The sequence below is a fragment of the Thermobia domestica genome, chromosome 16 (genome assembly GCF_964235325.1).
Source record: "Thermobia domestica chromosome 16, izTheDome1.hap1.1, whole genome shotgun sequence".
In the NCBI taxonomy this organism is placed as follows: domain Eukaryota; kingdom Metazoa; phylum Arthropoda; class Insecta; order Zygentoma; family Lepismatidae; genus Thermobia; species Thermobia domestica.
Window position 1 is genome coordinate 100,741,047 of NC_137469.1, and position 23,673 is coordinate 100,764,719.

Consider the following 23,673-nt stretch of genomic DNA (forward strand, 5'->3'; position numbering starts at 1 on the left):
GTTAACTTTAGGTGAAATTTATGTATTTCATGCCGCAAGCTGGTTCTGAGTTTTTAAAAATAGGCCCCTGCCAAATATCAGTAACTTTTGTGAAAAAAAGTGTCTTTTTGATAAACGTTGCTGTACTTTTTCCTTAATGCTTGACCTTTTAAATTATATCACCTATTTTTAGGTGATATGGTAGAATCTTCATTATTCAATTTAAAAAGTACCAATAAGGCATTTTACTTCGTTTTCTGTAAGGCTGGAGGCATTTTAGAACACGTTACATATGCTTTAACGCAGGGTTGGCTGGTTTAAACCATGAAAAAACGAAAAATGTTTGTAAAAGTGTAAGTTTTCGTAAAATCTTCAACACACATATTAGTGGGTTATCGCATGTCACTCCCGCATATTATTCCTATTATATTCAAATTTAAATTCCCCATTCATTACTCAAAGAAATTAGCTCTATACTACAAAAGCAACTTTTTTGTAAGGTTATGAATGTTTCTTTTGTGATTTTTTTAAATGGTTGTTATTGTTATGCAATTGCAATCAAAGGAAAATTCTAAATATTGTATCGTTTTAGTAATGTTTACTATTGATAATATACATCAAAATATCGTACTTTGGGGAAAGGGGGACATAAAACCCCCCGAGAGGCATTTACTGAAATCAGAAATATCTTTGGTATCTATTTATGTATAAATGGGTCAGAGCCAAAGTCGACTCAAATAATTCTTATTTTTATTCACTTTTCTTACTGATATGAAAATTACGTCGTTGTATTTCTTTAACTTGGACTAATCAAAGTCGTAGTGAACTAATTTGGACTAAATTAGTTCTGTACTCTGCAGTATTTTGAAACTGTCCATATGTAATTCTGTATAATGGTTTCAATTGTGCAACTGTTTATCTTTTTCTCCTTCTGAAATGACTCTTGACAATTAGACAATTATATTAAAAGTATGTAAAGATCAGTACAACGTATCAGGAGTCCTTCGTGAGTGAGTCGGCACACGTATCGCATTTGTGGCCAATTAGTCCAGTTTTCAAGTTCAAATGGAGGACAATTTGTTTCGGATGTAAGAGACGATAAACAGTTTGGACTCCGCTTTAAGCTTATGTGATCCGTTCCAGCACAACCCGGTTGTTGCATAATAACACCAAAGTGAAACAAACTTATTTCTGTTCATATGTGATATAAATACATAGAGTAAATTATTTAATTAAAAAAAAAACTGGTTTAAACCAAAAAAAAAAAAAAACAGGTTTAAACAAAAAAACTGATTTTTTGGTTGTTTTTTTTTCAATAAAAACCATGGTTTTTGCCTACCCTGCCACGCCTTTCTGCGTTGAGGCATAGTGTGTGATGACGTCATAAATTTAAAAAGATATTTTTTGTTATGGGTATTATTATTATTATTATTTGGCGGGTTACATTTTGCATTCAGAAGACTGAAATTTTGCACACTCGTTCAGTGCACCCCTTAATAATTTTCAGATGTTTTCAGATCTCTGCGTGGAAACAGCGGGGTCCAGAGGGGCAAAAATGTTTAAAAAAGGATATTTTTAACAAAAAATAGCTTGTTTCGTGATTTTCCCGTCTCAGATGAAGACATATGAATGGTACCGTTTGAAAGGCTGTTCTGTTCCGAAGAAAATGATGTACGTACTATGCTCCTAGGATAAATTGGGATGACTCAGGAAACTGTTACCTGAGATCCTGTTTTATACGGGAATCTGGGGTATTTGGGGAATATTATTTTTCACGGGCTTACTTTTGCACCTACAAGATTGAAATTTTGCACATTTACTCAGTGCATCCCTCAGCATTTTTCAGATTTGTTTCAGATCTCTGCCTTAAAACAGGGGAAGGGGTCCACAGAGGTATTAAAAAAAAAGACATTTTTAACAGAAAATTCCTTTTTTCGTGATTTACCCGCCCCAGATACATGATGGAGACATTTGAAGGGTACTGTTTGAAAATTTGTTTTATTCTGAAGAGAATAATGTACAAATCATGATCTTAGAATAAATAGGGATGTCTGAGGAATTTTTTATATTAAATCCGGGTCATCTGGGGCATTGTGGGAATGTTCTTAGCTCATTGTTAAATAGTTTCCTCACTCTTACTACTCAAAAGAGAAGCTTGAAATTTTGTACACACATTTAGTACACCCCTTAGCATTTCCCAGTTGATTTTGAGATCCGTGCTGTAACACAGGGGTATCCAGAGGGGACCAAATTAAAAAAAAGTTTTAAAAAATGCCGATTTTTTTCCCGCTTCAGGGACATGATAAGGAAATGTGAATGTTACCGTTTCAAAAGCTGTTCTATTCTAAAGAGAGTGATGCATGTACCATGATCCCAGGATAAATAGGGATGATGCTGTAGCTGCTTGACTGAAAGTCTATAATTTACCTTTAAAAAGAGCCATAATTTAAAAGGGTTAAGAAACATTGTTTGGGATTGATATAGGTTAACGATTGGGGATAATTCAAAATTCAACCCCAATACTTTCACTTAAATGGCATAATTAGCATTTAATACTAATTCCTAATGCTTTATCTTCAATTCGCGACTTGTATTATACCAGGAGAAAGATTTGATTTAAATCAAAAAAATCGATTTAAATCAAAAAAATCAACAAAAATGATTTTTATTAAAAAAATCATGATTTTTTTCCACCCTGGAATAAACTAATTTACATTTATAATAACGTTTACAGAAGCCAAATATGCTTTCAAAAGAGGCACAATATCGTTATCCAAAATTTAATAGCAATATTACTTAATTATGAACGTCAAGAAATCTGGTGAAAGCTTGCACATATTTACGCTACAGTACAGGTAGTTTCATTCTCAGGGACATTTTGTTGTTTACCATAAATACGTGGAATTTGAAAATCATGTAGTTTTAAGTTTCGAGAATCCACACTGGGTTCCATACAAATTCTTGACGATGTAGGATATGGAAGAAAACAGTAGTACTCTGAGAAAACCCACGGACACGATGTTGTCCACAAACTTACTTGCCGGGAGATCGAATCAGGGACCCCAGAAATAAGCCCGCTACCACTGAACCACCGTTAGAGTCGAGTACTAGGATAAGCAGTGACATCAAGGTTATTTTGAAACTAATTCAGATCTATCTTCAAATTTCGTGCGCTGCAAGTCTCGCATATTTTAATTTCCATATTATCTCTATACGATGCAGTCTTGTTATCGTCATTTACAATGTTAATTTTATTTCTGAAACTACTTTACACAGTTTCAAGATATTTCAACATATACTGAATAATCAAACATACCAAAATAACGTTTAACACAATTTTATGTTCCACTGATAATAATTAGGAGAGGGGAGGGGGGAAGAGCCGGGACGATATCATTGGAACTTCAGCCTTGGCATCAGGGTTGGCTGGTTTAAACCAGCTGTTAAAAAAAAAAAAAAAAACTGGTTTAACCCCCCCCCCCCAAAAAAAAGGAAAATGTTCATAAAAGTGTGTGTTCGTAAAATCTTGATGAACACACATTTGTGGGTTATCACGTTTCACTCCCGTATATTATTCGTATTATATTCAGGCCTAAATTCCCCATTTATTACTCAAAGAGATTATACTTCAAAAGGAACTTCTGTTTTGTTTTTTGTTTTTTTTTTATTTTATTTTATGAATTTTTATTTTATGTTGTGATTTTTATAGTTTATTATTGATATGCAATTGCAATCAAAGAAAAATTCTAAATATTGTTTCGTTTTAATACTGTTTACTATTGATAAAAGACATCGAAACGCCGTATTTTTTTTTGGGGGGGAGGGTCATACAAAACCCACGAGAGGCATTTATTGAAATCAGAAGTATCTTTGGTATCTATTTATGTATAAATGAGTCAGAGCCAAAGTGGATTCAAATAATTCGTATCTTTATTCGCTTTTCTTACTGATATACAAGTTAAGTCGTTGTATTTCTTTAACTTGGACTAATAAAAATCTTAGTGAACTAACTTGGACTAAATTAGCTCTTCTGTAATCTGCAGTATTTTGAAATTGTCCATATGTAAGTCTGTATAATGGCTGTTTTATCTTTTTGTCCTTCTGAAATACTCTTGACAATTATATTAACAAGTACGTAAAGATCAGTATAACGTATTTTTTATCAGGAGTCCTTCGTGAGTGAGTCGGCAGACGTATCGCTTTTGTGGCCACTTAGTCCTGGTTTCGAGTTCAAATGGAGGGCATTTTCTCTCGGATGTAAGCCGATACGCGGTTTGGATTCCGCTTTAAGTTTATGTGACCCTTCCAGCATAAGCCGATTGTTGCATAATAAGACCAAGGCAAAACAAACTTATTTCTGGCCATGTGTAATATAAATACATAGAGCAAATTATTAAAACCATAAAAAGCTGGTTTAAACAAAAAAAAAAAAAAGTTTTTTTTTTGTTTTTTCAATAAAAACCATGGTTTTTGCTAACCCTGCTGGGTATTTATTCCGTTAACCTCAGCCAACTTTTCAATATGGCAATTACTTATGAACAGGTAGGGTTTGGTTTCTTTTACTTATTTACAACATAAATTTGGTCCGACGGACCTTGTCGAAATTTCGTCCAAAAATGACTCGTATTGATAATCTAAACTGAAATGGATGCTGGTTTACTTTTGGCACTCCATATTTTAGAAAATTAACAGGTAAAATTTAATAATTTGCATGGTAAAACATATTTATAAAGAACACATTTCTGCAGGCGATAGAATTAAATATAAAATAATACAACTGTATTTTAGGTTTACATGTGTAGGGTTACTACTGTAGTATCATTACAAGTGCTGTACGATGGATAAGATAAATAAGTGCATATGAAAGATGACTGTATTGCATACTATTTTCCACCGGCGGTGTAATTCTGCACTGTACTGAAGCTGCATTTTATGTTGATTAAGTGGAGCGCTACTAGAATGAAACCATGACAAATGCTATTGAAACTCGTATCATTGACAAACCCACTTGCTTCCACTATTCTCGCTTACACATATACAGAGCGTCGCTGACGAACCTACTCCTTTCCTTACTACTCGGGCTCTAATCTTCGCCCTGCCCTAACTTGATTAGGTAGCATTCGTGGTTTTAGTGGCCACATAATACTTAGTACAGATTGGTTTGTTGTTGCACTGTTGTTTTTATACTATACATTCGGACGCCGTACTTATACCCATATCATAAAAGAATTGCAATTTTTCAACAATTATTTCTGGTTGCCCCCTTAACATCTATGCCAAATGAAATATTTTCATGTCGCCCAGCGCAAATAATTCGGGAGACAATAAGAAGGAAATTAATGTCTTGTAATCGGGTTCAATCGATCAGACGGTTCTACCAAAAACAAAATTTATAGGTAAAATATGATGTGAAACATTTTTTGTGAAGGAATGAGTGACAATATAACTAATTTCTGCCATTGCACAAGATATTGAAATGGATTTTGAATAGGAATGAAAGTATTGTATGTGTAACTATAAAACGGAAGAGTATAAGAAAGCAAATAGGGTAGAAATAAACGGCGGAATTTCCGGTTCACATGTTAGTCATGGACTGTGCCATGGATATAATGCAAACATACGGATTAAGAATTGTGCGATAAAAAGCGACACTAAGGAAGACAGAAAACCACGTGCCCAGTGGGGCTCTAAATCGCCTGCACTCGCTGACGCTCGCTCGGCATAACTCTCTGAATTAAGTGTTATTAACATAACGGAATGTGAATAGAATATCTCATAAAAGTCGGTTAAAACGTAGCCCACCAAAACTAAACTATAATCTATTTTTCCACTATCCTCGTTTAGGCGTATAACCGCATCGCTGACGCGCCTGCTCTGACTCAGATAGCATTCATGGTTTTTAGTGGCCACCTAGCACAAGTTGGTTTGTGGTTTATGTTTCTAACTCCTCATTTAGTGCGTTCTGCAAAGAGAACCCGAAAAATGTAAGAAATGTGTTAAAATTTGGTAGAACCGTCAGTTCGAGTAATGCCTTATAATTTCTTAACAATTATATCGAATGATGTGGCAAAAGTGAACCTGCACAATAAAATGTAACCAAGTTATATCTACTTACTCTCTGCTGTACATTAATTTTACTCTATCCCAACCAGTTTCATTTTCTGTACTTCTATATGGACCCGACGTTCCTGTTTCACTGGGAACTTTAACAGAGTCATATATTTCGAATGGCAGTAAACTACAAAGAGTTCTTCCAAAAAGATGCAACATTTTATACATTCGCTAATGATAAGTATTATACAAAGTATCGCTATATCGTTTGTCGTGTCTGATCTAAGTTACATAAACTTATTTCTTCATTCAGCTTTTAGGACTGTCATCTCTATGTAGCAGAAGAGAAAATAAAATGCAATTCAAACTGTTTCCTTTTTTCACTTCAAATTCGCACTACATAAAATAAATAATAACATAGTATAAACAAGTCCAATTTGCAAGATAGAATTGCCACTTGTGCTTCACGTGTTGTTCTTGTTCATTGACTAACGCAATTAAACAGTCATTTGTTTTCTGATAAATGATAAATTACAGAAGCAGACGACATTTCAATTGCACTAAAAATTTTTAAAAATAATACTTTAATTATTGTTGAAATAAACATCAGAACGTATATGTGTTAACTATGTTTTAACAATTCGATCACAATATTATTTGCTGTCGCTTAGCTTGCTTACAATTAAGCAATTAGTCTACGTAACACAATTCAAGTGGTAAGCCTAAAACACTGATTACCAAAACAACACCAGTTAAAAACACGTGAGACGACGAGTAAGGATTTTCTATAGTGGTGTATTGGCAAGTTAATTAGATGTTTTTACAGTTCGCTTGTATTTATTAATTTAATATTCTGTATCACAAAAAAAAAGTGCAGGTTTCCTTTTGGCGCACCACTCAAATAATTGTTGAAAAATTGTAATTCTTTTAGTAATTTCCTTCTTATTGTCTTACACAGAAAACAACGTGCCCTGCGGGACTGCAACCCGCCTTCACTCGCTATCGCTCGCTCTGCATTGCTATGTAACTGAAATATTAAACTTAGGCACAGAAAGGAATCAGCCTAGCTTATAAGGTATATGGTGTTCTAGAACCTTTCCATGCTAAGTTGCCACTAAAAAGCATGAGTGGTATCTTAACGGAGTCAGGGCAGAGCGGAGCTGTTGGGCCCGCACGAGATGCGTCCGAAGGGAGCAAGCACGTCAGTGATTGTGGGTATGTGCATAAGCGAGGATAGTGAAAAGAAGTGGATTTTGGCAAATATACGAGTTTCAATAGCACTTGTCATGGTGTCATACTAATGACATTCCATTTGTAAACATAAAATACAGCTTCTTTACACAGTGCAAGAATACACCGCCAGTGGAACATAACATTAATAGTATATCATCTTTCATATGCACTCACTTATTTTATTCACCGTAAAGCAGTTGTAATGATTTTACACTAGTAACCCTATACTTGTAAACTTAAAATACAACTCTGTTACTTTGTATAAAATTTTATCGCCTGCTGAAATATGTTCCCTGTAAGTATGTCTTTTCATACAATTTCACCTGTAAATCTTCCAAAATGAGGTGCGCCAAAACTACACCAGGACCTTTTTTTTAAAAAAAAGTAGAGATTGAGAGTACGGTGTGCAGATATGCTCAGTATTTCTTTCGTGTAGATTAACGGAGGAAAAGTTACAAATACATGTTCACACGTATTCCATTAAAACGACTGAAACCCGCAAACCAACTTGTGCTAGGTGCCCAGTAAAATGAGAATGTTATCTAACTGAGTCAGAGGAGAAGCACAGCAGGGGGACCAGCTCATTGGTGCAGCTGCAGGAATCAGGTGCGTTAGCGAATGGGGTATGAACATGAACAACGACAGTGCGATAAGTTCTTGGTATCACAAGAAATTGCATACGTTACAGTACTTGTAATGATTTCACACTTGTATCTCTGTACTTATACTTTTCCTACATCGTGTAGATATTCTCCGCCTATGGAAATTAGATGTTACACAGTTGTTTTTGATATGCACTCATTGGTTTTTACATGGCCTTAGATAAGACTTTAGATTTGTTTCATACTTGTAAACATGAAAGACTGTTCTCCTACATTGTGAAAAATTCCTTCGAGAGTCTAACTTAATATCCTACCTATCTTCTTTAATATACACCCCCTTATTTTAACTGTAAAATTATCATTTTTATGACGAATTTTTTTCTTAATCAGTATCGGATGCTATCCATCCACCCACTGAGTACAGGTGCAAACATATACCATATAAGACAAGTATGAAAAACACATTAATATGCATTATGTGCTCACTGCATGCAAACTCGTATCAGATCAGGGCGAAGGTGGTGGCTTCGCATGGTAGTGCGTGAGGAACAGGCGCGAAAAAATGGTGGGTATGTTCTTAAACAAAGACCAGGAGTCAACCTGTGTTAGGCAGTTACCACGATCTGCGTACGCTTTCCTTTCAGTTTATTTTGATTTTTGTACACTAGGTCCATTATTTCTACACTATTGTTTCAGTACTTGAAAACACAATACATTTTTGAGTTAGTCTACGCGTACTTGCCTCTCAAGCAATTCCATAATTGCGTATGAGAGTTAACATATTACTTTCACTTTTACGTACCGAGCATAATGGTTTCCTATTGAGAATTCTGGCTGATATCTTCCATTTTCCTTTTGTACTTCCATCACTATATCCCTCTCAGGTACGACTGTCACGTGTTTATATTATTTAGATACTCGCAAGTTTCAGAATAAGATACCAACTTGCTATTTATATATGTACGTCATGAAATAGATGGTGCTGCAATGAAAAAGTGGCATGAATTTCAAGAGAAAGTCACGTACATGTTGTTTGCCCATAACGAAGTTCACTTGAGAGCTGGGATCAAATCAGAGACCCCAGATACGAGACGTGGGTGCTTTATCTCTGAGCGACCGCGGTCCCCAGCCAACATGATGTAACTGAAACTATACATAGCAATAAATAACTGATAAATTTCTTCATTAAATTTTACAAATAATTGACTTCCTATTGTGAATCGTTACCAAATATGGAAACCAATCTTTTAAGTTTGCGTATGTGTGTCTTGTACGATGGGGAGTCCGAAAATGTTTATCCTCTCATTTTCCCCAGAGAAGTGAACAGCAATGAGGGAAACAAGACAGCGGGTACACGCGCAACACACCCAGACACAAGTGGCTATCATTCGCTCGCGATCCTGCAGATGATGCCGTCGTAGCGCCTGCGCAAAGCAGAGACGAGTCTCTCAGTCTGAGCCTAGTAGTTTTGGAGAGAGGGCGCGTTTTGACGTCGTGGTCAAAGGAGTAAGTATGAGTGGTTGTCTGCTATGAATGAACACGTGGCGTATCAGGAGTAGAAATCCATAACCGCCTCGTCGAAGTTACATGTGGTGGTCTTTTGTTGGATGATAATGCGACACCACACGCAGCGACGGCAACGCAAAACCATATTGCAACTCTTGCATGGGAGCGACTTGCCCATCCGCTATACAGTCCTGATCTCGAAGTCAGTGATTTCCATCTGTTTCCGGCTTTAAAGAAGACTCTCGGCGGCAGCGCTTTGGAAGCAATGCTGAAGTCACAGAAGCTGTTAGACGCTTCTTCCGTATGCGGAGCCCTGAATCTTTCCTGGAAGGGTTTCTGAAGCTTATAGACGATATGACAAATAAATCAACGTACGTGGTATTTATGTGGAAAAATAAAGATACGTCTGATCTTTAATGTCACATGTTATTTTTGGTCTTGCATCCCCAGCTCTATCCACGATCGCCTGGGGAAACTTATTTTCGGACTCCCCCCTCGTACTTATGCGGTACGACAGTATCAAGGACAGTAGGCTTACTTAATATTCACGTGGACTACAGCTTGAATCTGTTCCATTTAGCTTGTACCCAGATCATCATGCAAGTACAATCCTTACAGTATAGGCCGTACCGCACCTCATTATCTCACCTCCAAGAGAACTAAGCCTAGATTACAGTGACCACACTACCGATTCCGGTGCCACTGTTGGGAAACGTTACAGGTAAAATCTAGTAAATCAAAATGAAAGATAGCTTTAAGGAAGTATAAAATAATACTAACCTGGATGTGTGTTGCTATGATGTCAGGATTTTTTTCTTCAAATTCTCATTTATATATCAGGCAACATTATCACTTGTCTTTCATCGGCATGATTTTAAACTGTGTGGTAGATAGGCTATTCGACTAATCACATATTAGAGTATGTACTTCAATGGCAAATAATTAAACTAATAACGGAAATTCTGTATATAAAATGCCGTATGTACAGTCTTTCTAGTACAAATTAATATTCTCTATTTACAGGTTAACTTTTCCAAACTTATGAACATTATTAAATATTCGCTAAAAGTTTGCTTCTTCATCCACTTCACTATATTAGAAACTAAATTGGTATGGCTCTAAGGGATTTTTAATAGAGAGTTCGTTATTAGTTTGATTTCTAGAACACAAGTTCTAGTATTTGATTCATTGCAATTGAAGTACATCCTCAAAGTCAACAATAAGAGAAATTAGTATGTTCAAAGGTTTTGTAAAAAACTTAATTATTTATGTGCTAAGCTGAAAATTCTAGTGTAGCCGAAAGAATAATCTCAAATTACTCTTTTTGTAGTAGCTTCTAATATCGATCTAAACTTGTGCCGAGTTTAATTACTTTCATATTTAGAGAGAAGTATAAATTTCTTCATTTTTTTAATTTCAGACATAATTGAGAATAAGAAATGTCTTCGTTCGTAACAATACGCTTCAAAATATTTGTGGGGTTCGTGGTTTTCAGTTGTTGCAATGTGAGTTCGTTAGCAACCCAAAAATCTTTACCCAAAATTGGTAAGTTCACATAATATTGGTATTCATTAGTAAAACCTTAAGGAACTAAACTGACGCATGATTATAAATAAGATTGGACTAACCTTGGTATACGTCTATAATTGAATAATTGCCGTAGACTAACCGTGGTATACGCCTATAATTTATGATTGCCGTTCATTAACCTTATTATACGTCTATAATTTAATAATTACTGTAGATTAACCTTGGTATACATTTTATCATTTAATAATTGCCGTCAAGTAACCTTGATATACCTCTATAATTTAATGAATGTCATGGACTAACTTTAATATACGTTTATAATTGATTGATTGTCGTGGACTAACCTTGATATACACCTATAATTTGATAATTGCATAGACTAACTCTATTATACATCTATAATTTAATACATGCCATCCTAACCTTGCTGTTCATCTTATCATTTAACAATTGCCATAGACTAATTTTTACGTCTATAATTTAATAATTGCCGTGGACTAACCTTGGTATACATCTATAATTTAATGACTGCTGTGGACTAACCTTAGTATACGTCTATAAATTTAATGATTGCCGTGGATTAACATTATTATACGTTTATAATTTAATAATTGCAATAGACTAACCTTGATATACATCTTATTATTTAATAAATGCCATTTACTAATCTTGATATACGTCCATAATTTAATAATTGCTTGAACTAACCTCATTTCATAACTGGTACCTCATATACGTGTCAGTCATTTAATGATTGCCATTTCGATAAATATCTACCATTTAATAATTGTCATCTTGTTATTCGTCTATTATTTAATAACTGCCGTGGACTAACCTTGGTATACATCTATCGTTAAATCATCGCCGTAAGCAAACCTTGCTTACGTCTATATTAAATATTAATAACGACATGTACCAAGATTAGTCCAAGTTAATTCATTATTGTTACTCGCGAATGAATAACGACTGTTTTAGCTAGTACAATTTTTATCTTGTGATATATGTATTCTATACGTTCTATCACTCGAGAATTCTTCAGCATTCATTTTTAGTATTAATTAATATTAGTTCCCCTCGTTAATAGATAATTAAATTTCGTTGCCATAACTACTACATTTTCAAATCAGGTTGATTGTAACTCTTGCCATGTTTTATGTTTATAACACTTACTTTTGGTTTCAATTACTGCAGAATTCTTATATAATAGACTCAGTAATCCGGCAGATACCAGACCCGGCTGTACTAGATTATCGAAGTAAAATGAATTAAAATTTCTAGTTTTAATCCCACGATTATGCCCTTTAGGTCAGGGTTTCTCAACCTATGGTACACATACCACTGGTGGTACGCAGATTGCTGTTGGTGGGACGTACAACTTCTGTTCGTATTAATAATTAATATATTTTGGTGGTACGCCAGTGAAAAAGGTTAAGAATCCCTGCTTTAGGCTAAAGTAGACAGATGATTAATGAAAGTGAACGATAATGCAGATGTAAAAGAAAATGGAAGAACCCCGAGAAAATCCACGAAAACAATGTTGTCTGCCACGAATTGAGATGGTCTGGGATCGAACCGAGAGCTCTTGCATCAGAAGCGAGCGCTTTATTACTGAGCCCACCTGCCAGTTGGTCACGATAGTTGAAAATACAACAAAGAATAAAAAGGAGCAAACTCTCTAAGATAGATAGTGCTGATACATCTTGTCTAATAGAGTGCTGAAATCACGTAATGGAACAATAGGATGCATATTAAATAGTAATAATGAAAGTCAAATATAGAGACCTAAAGAATTCGATTAGAAAGCAATCGCAGACAGTTTCAGTGATAAATTTTGGCCATCTAAATGCATCTTTTTGTAGATCTACGTTGTTCGGAGAACTACACTTTTGCCAGATTTTCCTCCCTGTAGAAATAATGGTTCTGAGGTGATAAAGAATTTTTTCTTAGATTTCCCTGCCTTATAACCCGAGTTGGCTTTCCATTACCAGTACCTGATTTTAAATTATGCACAACAAGCAGGTAGAAGTTGGTACATGTCATTGCAATACCTAGATTAGAACTGCATGATCAAATAATAACTTGAAGTATTTGGAAATAATACTTATGGACTACTTACAGGTAAAATGTATATTTAATGAAACGTGGAAATTTATTCCAGCTATTGTGGGTGCTGGCATAGGAGGAACATCCGCAGCTTACTTTCTACAGAAGGAGTTTTCAGGAAATGTTCTAATAGATGTGTATGAGTCAAAAGAAGTTGGTGGTAGGTTAGCTACATTGAAATATGATGATCAGGAATATGAGACGGGTGGGAGTATTATACATCCAAGGAACCAATACATGGTAAATTTCCTAAATTTGCTAGGTAATGAATTTTGAATTACGTATTTTGCACAGAGTGTAATATAGTGAAACTCGTATGTAACAGAATCCTAACAGAATAAAAGATAAGGGTGATATATCTATATCTGTATCTATGTATCGATATCTATACCTCTCTCTCTCTCTATATATATATATATATATATATATATATATATATATATATATATATATATATATATATATATATATATATTATTATTATTATTATTATTATTATTATTATTTTTAACTGTCTTTGCTCAATAGGGACCCAATATTAAAACCGGGGTTTTGCTAAGGGTGGATATGGAGCGGATTCTTGGGACACTGAATACATATTTTTTTAAAAAAAATTCTTGCCATCTCTTTACTTTTTTGCTCTGATATGTGTCGATCGAGAGACAAGCGGATGAACATAATCGTTTTAAAAGACTTGTATATTTATGTATAGTATAGTTTAGAAGTGTAAAATATGTTTAGTTTACTTTCTTTTGTGTTGTTCGATAATGCTGTATTTTGTGGTTATCTTTTTCATTTCTAACAATTTCGGAATTTATGTTTTCTAAACTAAATATAAACGTAAAGTATTGTATCGCTATAAATTGTCTGTGTGGTATTTCGTTAATTCCGCACGAAAATGATTATTCATCCTACAAAATTATTAATCAGAAATTTGAGTACATGTATGGTTACCATAGGATTCTGCTAAGCACAGGTTTCATTATATTAAGTTAGTGAGTTAAAGATATTTAGTAGTTACCACAAATACATGACACTATTGATACATTTAGTAGAAAAAATAAGTTTAACAAATCCGAGTAAAACTCTTACTTGATTCTCATCGTCATTATGTTTAACAAAATTGTTTATTTATTTAGCCTTTTCAACTTAGTGTTGAGATTCTCTTGAGCATACAGCTGTCATTAATTACAGAAGCAGAAAAAAATTAGAACATAATTAAAATGTTACACAATTATTAAATATTATACATTTAATCGTTCACCAAATATAAAGAGAATGGATACATTACATTAATACATATGTTAAAAACTTATTATTCATGCTTAACAATTATTAAACATACAAGTTTAACATACACCAAATAAAAGAGAATGGATTCGTTACATTAGTGCAAATGTCTAAAACTTGTTATTAATACCTGGTAGTAGAGAATGGATATATTACATTAATACAAATGTTAAAAAAAAACTTGTTATATTTATTATTTTTGGTAGCTTGTCTTTTCATAAAAATAAATTGTATGCACACATTGTGAAGATCAAATTTTGTGATGAAAATACCTACAGAACAGTAGCTTTTTCTATGTGAAAAGGTTTTAATGTTTTTAACGAATGAGGCAATTTTTGCATGTCTGGAGTAATACATATACGTATTTTATTGAAAAATGCAAAATTTTGGGATTCAAAGTGAATATTATTTTGTTCCCAGTTAGAGTATGGATGTGGATTTTCTTATTATCTTAAACAGATGTTTCATAATTAAATAGTTTAGAATGTGAAACATATATTTTCTGAAGAGTATATACAGAAATCCAGCTCGTATGTGATGACAGTATTACGGGAAGTAAGATAGTGTCGTTAAAAAGTCAATTCTTTAAATTAAAGAATAATACCAATCAGACTCACTTTATTGATTCAAACTGATTGCTGTATATGTCCAAAATAATTGACCACGCTTCAGGAAACCACTCATTACGTTACGCTATATGTCCATTGAAGTGACACAAATTCCCTCTCAACTGCTTTACTCAGCCTGGGATGTCTTATTACTGTTTCTGAGCGTAAATTTTTCTCCTCAAATAACTCCATATCCAATAGTCACAGGCTGTGAGATCAGAATAGTCGCACACCTCCTTCCTAACCACCTTATTGGAGGTTCGTGATCCAAATTTCCCTGTAGTTTGGTGCAATGGCATAGTGAGGAGGTGCATCGTCCTGCTGCAATAAGCATTTTTTTTTTTTTTTTTTTTTAATAGTATTACAAGTCCATGAAGGATTTCACAATACTAATCTATAACAGTCTACTTCTAGATATACATTCTTAACAATCCCTCTTATTCAGTCATTGCCCAAATGTGACCGCTCCGCATTTTAAATGTATTTCTTCATAACTTAAAAATTTTATGTAGTATAATAATGGCAATTATGTCGTATAATACTTCCGCTTACGTGAAACAGTTTCATCGGAAAAGAGAACTGTGAAACCAAAGTTCATCTCTTTCACATTCTCATTAAAAAACTCACACAGTTCCGTCTGCCTGGCGCACCCATTTTCGCTTAGTTCGTGAATATGAATCGGTTTGAAAGGACGACAGATCTCACGTGTCAAACCACAAGACACAGTGAATTGGCTGATGTCAAGTTGACATCCACTGTTAGCAAACGCTTCCACAATCCTTACTGTAATACTACGAGATCTTCCAGAAAGTTTTATTTTTTAAATGTTTTCCGTTGGAGGCAGTCGTTTTCCGTGTTCCACAGTCGACGGCAACAAGTTACATTAAAACCATGTATCTGAGCTTCCTCTTGGATAAACAGTTAGTTAGCGTTTGCGCCTTTGGCGTGGGAAGCCCGGGTTCAATTCCCGGTGGGAGCTCATGTTCGGATTCCATATTAAGCTGTAGGTTCACGTCTCATATATCTTCGCTGTTGAAAGGGATGCTAAACTCAAAAATTAAATCAAAATCGCATATCTGCAGTCTTACGGCTTCACGATCATTCTAGTATGTAATCGCCTATGCTGGAACTGTAAATTGCTTGCATGTTGAGTGCACGTAGCTCCTACCTGAAAAAAAAAAAAAAAAAAAATGAAGTTTATTCCACCATTTTTTAAATATACAACAACAGACAACATTTACTTCAAGCATGCAGTGATATTTCTGATTCACTCTGTATATTGAATCATCGTAATAAGATGTAGTGTATATAGCTGTTAACGATGCATATTTTGTTACATATTCAAAATGAGAAAAAATAGTAACTGCAAGTAGCAAAAATAGATACAAATTCTATATTTATCAATAATTTCAATATATCAAAGACAAAATTTGAAAATTTATTTATTTTATCTATCACAATATCACCATATTTATTTTAAATTTAAATGTAATACGTAATTTTTACTTTATGTTTTCTTCTTTCGTTCAGTTAGTAACATTTAAAAATTTGCCCTGTTAAGCCTAATATTACATCCGACAATGACCACCGTGCGTAAAGAGAATTAGAAAACAAAAATGAAACATAGAATGATAGGACGATAGTATTAGAAACAAAACTTTAATGCTTAATTGCTAAACTGCAAGGATGGGTTGACAGTTTTGATGCTAACTATGGAACGAATCTGGCATAATAGTATTGCCGAAAATATTCTGTAGTATTACTGCAAATACTCTTGTAAATGTTGCTGTTGGTATGTGACAGCAAGGCAGCACACTTCATATCAGTGCTCAGGTTGTATTAGTTGATTGTTTTTCCACATTGTTTCATCACCATCCTTTTGTTGTCCTCACATTTAGTTCGTACATTAACAAGTTTCTATAGCTTTTCAATACATTTTAATTGGAATAATTGTATTTTCTAATTGTGATCCCGTCACAACTAGGTCACATAGCTACGTAAGCAGTGACGAACAGTAATACAATTTAATTGCGTAGCTTGTGATAATATAGATTATTTAAATTTAATTTACTGAATTTTAATAAACTAAGCAGTCATCCGTCTTTTAGAAGAAGTATTTTTGTTACATTTCAATAATGTTTATTTGCGACGTATAAATTAATTGGGTAGAATTCAACGAAATGTAAGATTATTTCTTAATCAGCTTCCGTATATTTAAAGTGAGCACTGCCTCGTTTGCATACATGTAGCCCTCTCTAGTGAACAAAAAAAAAAAAAAAAAAAAAAAAAAGTTTCGGAGCAGGATTACCCGATATGAAGAACGCTGAGCACGTAAATTGTTTCTAGTACACTAAAAATTATATGTTTTCGTAATTTCATTCAGCCACAAGGAAAGAATATTGATAGTTTTCGTACTTTTACAAGTTTTTTGTTAGCTTTCAACTATGTTAACATTCCAAAAGTCAGTTATTTGTTCGAAGTGAGTGATTGAATATTGCGGCTGTAATTTTCATGAGAAGCAAGTTTCGACACTTTTAGAACTAGTAGACTAAGTACCTAATTGAAGTAATTTTATCCCAGTTTGACTATAATCAGCAGTTACCGTGTTAGTTGAAAGTTGTTTAAATGCCAATATGCAGTGTGAATGTCTAATAAGTTTTGCTAAACAGTTCCATAATTTTAAACAGGAGGAGCTAAGTCATTTCGCAGTCTTTCCACTATCCGTAGCCAATGTTCAGCATTTACGGGGTTCAATCCGTAATACATTGAAATTTAATTCGTAACATGTGTAAAATTGTAAATTATGCAACAAAAATCGTATCTCTGACTATGTAATTTATTTTGTATGAAAATCTAGAGCAAAGAGTTCTTGGAATATAACTAAATTTATTATTGACTGTACGTTGCAGAAAAGTGAATTTTTCTATTTAATTTTTCATACAATTATATTTGGAATGCAATTTCATATTTTAAATTATCTAAAAGGACAGCAAAATGAAATGAGATAGCCACTTCTTACGAGATTCTGATTTTTTTTTTTTTTAATTTATTCAGTAGTTTATTTGAGAATTTCGAACCAACATTTTCATTTCTTCGGAGTATAATTCACTACTTCAATTTCTCATTAATAGCATTAATTAATTAATTAATTAATTTGCACTCAAAGTGATGTACATTTGTTTTATTTACATACAAATGTTGATTTAAGTGATTGGAAAAAATGAGTGATTGATTTCTTCGTCGTAATGCAAATCTAGATGATTTCAATGTGAATATAAATGCATTGATAATTTACCGAATAGATGAATTAGGGTTTAATTCAGTGTGTAATAATGTATTTTTCAAAGTAAATGTAGAATGATTTTATTTATTTAGGATTTGGTCACTGCAAAGTATATAATTACGGCTGATTACCATAAAATTTTGTAGCTAGAAATTATTCATTTCTTGTGTAGTTCATCTACAAAGTAGTTTTATATAATATTGAATTAACCGCAAACAGAAAGAATTGTGCTGTATTATTTTCTGGATTACTCTGTAATAATTTGAAATGTTTTGGAAAAGAAATGCACATATTAACTAATTCTATTTATGTTGAATCTTGCTAAGTATGAACTTATCTATCTTAATGAAGAAATAACTATTTATATAAATACTAATTTCTAATCAGTTGTTTAGTTATTTCAGTAGTATTGAATGAGTTTCTGTTGAATATTATGCATTGCTCTAACCTAATGTATGTATTTTTTTCCCCACAACAATAGAGTGCACCATCAGGTATGAGTGTGCCGTAAATGTATTGAATAACCTTTTATATTGAAATTTAGTTCCGCAGATCTATTTGGATTAATTTCAACCCTTATTTCCCAAACTTATCTTCTTCTAATCGTCGGTTTCCGCTAACGAAGAATCACTTTAGAGAGCCATGTTCCTTATTAAACTACGATGTTAGTGATGGTAGTATGACAACCATTACTTCTAATATTATTAGCAAATTAAATACAGATAAGTACATCTGCAACAACTTTAAATTGTATGGTAAAAAAATCCAAGATAAAAATTAAAAGCAGATGGTTTTGGATCCGACAGGGCTTAAAAGTTATCAGCGTACTCTCATATATGTACTTTGTAATTAACTAGTAGAGTTTAATAATAATAATAATAATAAAATTCATGATATGTTTTTTTTTTTTTTACAAATTGGACAATTTTCGTGTGCTTATTCGACTTCATACTTACTTTTCATATGAGGAGTGATTTTCTAAGCTAGATAATTCTAGAATTACACAATTTATTCTTAAAATCTTGTCTACTATTTTGAAAACTATCTTTCGTATTATTACTATTCGTCTACAGTAATAATTTGTGTCTTTGTCTTGTATAGGTTTAAAAAAGAAGAAAGCTCTTGGAGGGAAGTTTGGTCTTTATGATGGAAGAGAATTTCTTTTTAGTGAGGGTAATTCAGAAATTCTCAACTACGCTAAATTATTCTGGAGATATGGCCTTGATCCGTTACGCCTTCAAACTTTCATTGACAACATGATCTCTGATTTTGAAAGGTAATATATTTTTTGGTATAAAGAAGAAACTATCAATTCATATATTTTTCGATACTTTTAGCGGGTTATGTTGTATCTGTCTGTACATTCATGATGAAAAAATATTTTTTGTTCGGGAAGTTAGACAGAATTTAGTAACTTCTAACTGTTGCATACAGAGACATGTATGCATGTTTTAGAGAGAAAAAAAAAACCTAGTATTTTGAAGTTACAAGATGAATAAATGTGAATAACATAATAGGGTACTTTAAAAATATAGCTTTGTCATGATTGTACAGTATTATCCCATTCAGTAATATATATATATATATATATATAAAAGTGTTCCTCAAAGGTAAGGCCAGTTCTAAGAACTCATAATTGAGGATTCAAATTCTAACTTACTGTCTCGATTTTCTTATACGTATAGGATATCTTAAATTCTGGGAACCAGAATCACTATCATTTAGATGAAGCGGAAGGGCGAAAAGTGTTTTAAAGTAGAGTAACATACATATATGTACGAGGCGCATGTCAAAAAAGGGGCAGATATTTTTTAGAAAACAAGAAAATGATAGAAGAAATTTATTGCGATTGATATACGCGTACATACCTGCTATTTGTCCATGTAGTCACCGTGAACCTCCAGATATTTCTGATAGCGTCAGACAATCTTCCGTGTACCCTTTGTGTAAAAATCTGATCTCTGAGAGTGCAGCCATTCAACAAATTATGTCTTGAGCAATTCACTATCGTCGAATCGCTTCGATGCAAGCTACTTTTTCAGATGAAGAAAAAGAAAGAAATCGCTGGGGGTAAGGTCGAGCCTGTAAGGGATGATTGAATAATTCCCAACGAAATCTCAAGAGTACGAGCAGCTGTGTGTAGGTGGGCGTTGTCATGAATCAGAATTCCGGAGAGTAGCATTGCTCTCTGCCGATTTTGGATGAGACGTCGCAGATTATTCCGTGTTTGACAATACATATCTGCTGTAATTGTTCGTTCTGGTTCCAAGAATTCCAAAAGAATCACACGCTTTTTGTTCCCAAAACATGGTTGCCATGATTTTGTGAACTGATGGTGTTTGAAATTCTTGGTTTTAGGAGAACCAGTGTCGCCATTGCATTGATGCTGCTTCGGCTCTCCAGTGGTGTACGATATCCAGGTCTCATTTCCCGCCACTATGTGGGAAAAAAAAGTCAACCCTAACCTCCTCCCAGCGGGCCAAAAAATTAAGTGCATCTGTCATTCATTGCGCTTTGTGAGCGTCTGTCAGCATTTTTGGCACCTACCTCATACGGTTTGTGATAACCGAGCTTCTCAGTTAAAGTTCGTAGACACTTCTGGAAAATCTTTGACGAGTTTGAAACGCACTAAATTTGTACAGTTACTTAAACTCAATGTTCATTTTCATTCGTTATGTCTTAACATGAAAATAAACAGAATTCTGACTGAATGAAGCCAATTTTGATACGGTCTTTTCCCGGAATGAGAAAATCTCGAGAACAAACCAAAATCCTGGATGGTATTGCCAATTTTGTTACGTCCTACTTTAGGGCCATAAAAATAAATGAAAACATACCAAACAACATTTTAGATTGAATTGTCAATTTGTAATCACTTAATTCTGTTAAAGTAAAAAAAAAAAAAAAAAAAAAACGAGAACTGATTTCTTATTTACATACGCAACGGAATTTTGAAAGCAATCGCAGATTCTTGTCAAGTGGTAGACCGTCAATGAGATCTTAGCAACTGTGCTATCTAGCACATGTTCGACATCAACTTGCACTTTATGTTACTATTATCCTATAATCTAGGTACTTAATATGAATTACTGGTACGGAATCATACATTGAAGTTCAAGTTATCATTTATTGTCAAAAGAAAAAAAAATCGGATTACAGCTTAAGAAAACAGTTATAAATTTTGAAATCTTGTTTCAGAATAAATTTTGATTCTTTACATTGTTTTAGTGTTACATTCGGATAAACATTATGGCAATTGTATGTAGTTTACATATTCGTAGCTTACCGGTACAAATAAGAAAGAAGAAAAAAAAATAACTTTTAAACATATAGATGATACATTATAATTAGCTTCTTAGGCAGGTTTACATAGAATATTACGTTCCAACGAAACAGTCCTATTAATTCTCACTATTCATTGATCCATTCATTTTCGTTCAAGACTCAGGAAAGTGTGAAGAAATAAATAAATAAAAAAAAAAAAAATTATGAAGAAGAAAAATATGCTCCGTGCACTTCCGTCACGTGTTACATACGTGCCCACTTGTGTCATTTTAACATCTATATACTACATTATTATTATTATTATTATTCCTTCGTAGGAATCGTTTCATAAATTATATCTGTAGCATATTCCAGGATTATTTCTATGACACTGGGTCACATTTTTCTGTAACATTACAACACTGCATCGATTATCAATATGAATGAACATGATATATATTTATATACAAATGAGTATGAAGAAAAAAAATACATATTTATCACTTTCCTGACTATATTGTGAACATGACATTTCAGTATATGGAAATACGAGAACGACAAGTTACATAGCTAACCTAACCTTTAAGACTGCACGAGGACATCATATTAGAACTCTGTACCGGAAGCTAAGTTTTTGATTTTTACCGAATGCATACTATCATTTCATAATAGTATCAGTCTTAATAATTATATTAATGGAAGTATTACGATAATCCTGTTAGATGCGTGGCACAACACGAGATTTTATTTACACATGTGTGTCATGCTATTGATGTACTGAATAAAAATTTCACAAACCGTCATTAAGTTGCAAAAAGTTTGGGTTTTATAGCACCACTGGTACCCTCGCTGTCATCAATCTGAGTGGTTCCCGGTTTAGAATAAATAAGTAAGGAAAGTTTTTACCTTATGACACGTTGGTTATATCCTCCTCAATCCTCCGGATCCCACCTTTTCACGAATCCATGGAATTGCGCGCTCCGAAGCATTTACGATCATACATCCAACTTTAAACCACCTGACACCTACTATTTTCAGCATTCATAGGTGGTTGTATCAGGCGACGATTTACCAAAATTGTTGAAGATTAATTTAGCCTTCGGCATCCAATTCTTTTATTCCAATTATTTCTAGGTTGGATCAAAACACAAATTTTGATGAAGTTAAGTCCTAAAAGTACGATTTACGTATTTAAATTTCAAATTATCATGGATGACCGAAGGGGTCGCCTATTTCTTAGCACGGTAAAGATGGCTGAGCATCATGCAATACCTGGCGACTGCATAGCTCAACTACGCCATATTTTTCATATTGTAAAACTTAATATTCTATTGTAGTTACTCCCCTAAAATTTTAGAACTTAATGAAGTATTAATATTTATGACATATTTAATGAGGCACATAATTCCTCAAACTAAAAACAGAATATTGATAATTCTCACCTAGTCGTGTCTGTCCATTTACTTGAAGAGCACCAATCGATATTCACAACATTTTCATATCTTCTCACCCGTCTATCGCCATCTTGACCTCGCTACCCAGCATGCCGCAAGCACAAGACAATTGAATGCCATGAACCGATGCTCGACACGAATGATTATACAATGTCATGGGTGAGTGTTATGTAAGTGGGAATTTTACTATTACAGTGTTAATAGAATCTACCTAGCAAATTTAGAAAAATCCGATATAATATTAAATCATTTGTAATTGATATTAGTTATATGTGAATATAGTGGATAGTTATAAAATAACCCCACCATCCAGTGAATTGTATTAATAGTAAAGAAACATTTCAACAACTAACGTTAATAACTAACACGTAAAAACAAATAAAACATGTATTTGAACTAATGGCATGACTATACCAAATGGGGGCCACTTAACAAAACAACAGTAAAACAGTAACAATGTAAAGTACCGGTAAAAGGGTACGTTACAAGTTCAGTTATTGCGAACTGGCAATTAGATCGAGCTTTCTCGTTAACGTTTACCACCAAATCATCCGTCTAATCACTAGGCCTTCCGCTATTCTCATCGTCATGAACATTTGAACGCCCTTCGCTAAACTCTCTGTGCTTGACCTTCCCTTCTCTCATTACTGTCAGTCCATAAATAGCACACAATTCCCGATGGGTGTCAGCCGCATTCTGTCCTTTGGCGTTCAGAAATCTTATGGCAGATCTCACTTTACATTTGGCGGAATTTTGTATTACGGCAGGCA

General features: G+C 33.7%; 2 protein-coding genes across 5 annotated transcripts in view; one reads left to right on the forward strand and one right to left on the reverse strand.

Annotated features, from left to right (window-relative positions):
* The window catches only part of 140up (RPII140-upstream gene protein), a 39,588-nt gene extending 33,074 nt beyond the window's left edge, over window positions 1-6,514 (reverse strand). Inside the window, exon 1 of the mRNA XM_081742824.1 lies at window positions 6,095-6,514. Coding sequence (XP_081598950.1) covers window positions 6,095-6,258 — 164 coding nt within the window. The 5' untranslated portion in view covers window positions 6,259-6,514. The remainder of the gene's footprint in view (window positions 1-6,094) is intronic.
* A 98-nt stretch (window positions 6,515-6,612) lies between these two features.
* Window positions 6,613-23,673, forward strand: part of LOC145673275 (prenylcysteine oxidase 1-like) — a 30,010-nt gene continuing 12,949 nt past the window's right edge. The window contains exons 1-4 of one of the 4 annotated variants that reach the window (XM_081742819.1): window positions 6,613-6,746; window positions 10,792-10,916; window positions 13,060-13,266; window positions 19,287-19,461. In XM_081742819.1, the coding sequence (XP_081598945.1) occupies window positions 10,811-10,916; window positions 13,060-13,266; window positions 19,287-19,461 (488 nt within the window). In that variant the 5' untranslated portion in view covers window positions 6,613-6,746; window positions 10,792-10,810. The other 3 variants (XM_081742822.1, XM_081742818.1, XM_081742821.1) reach the window with 3 other exon arrangements.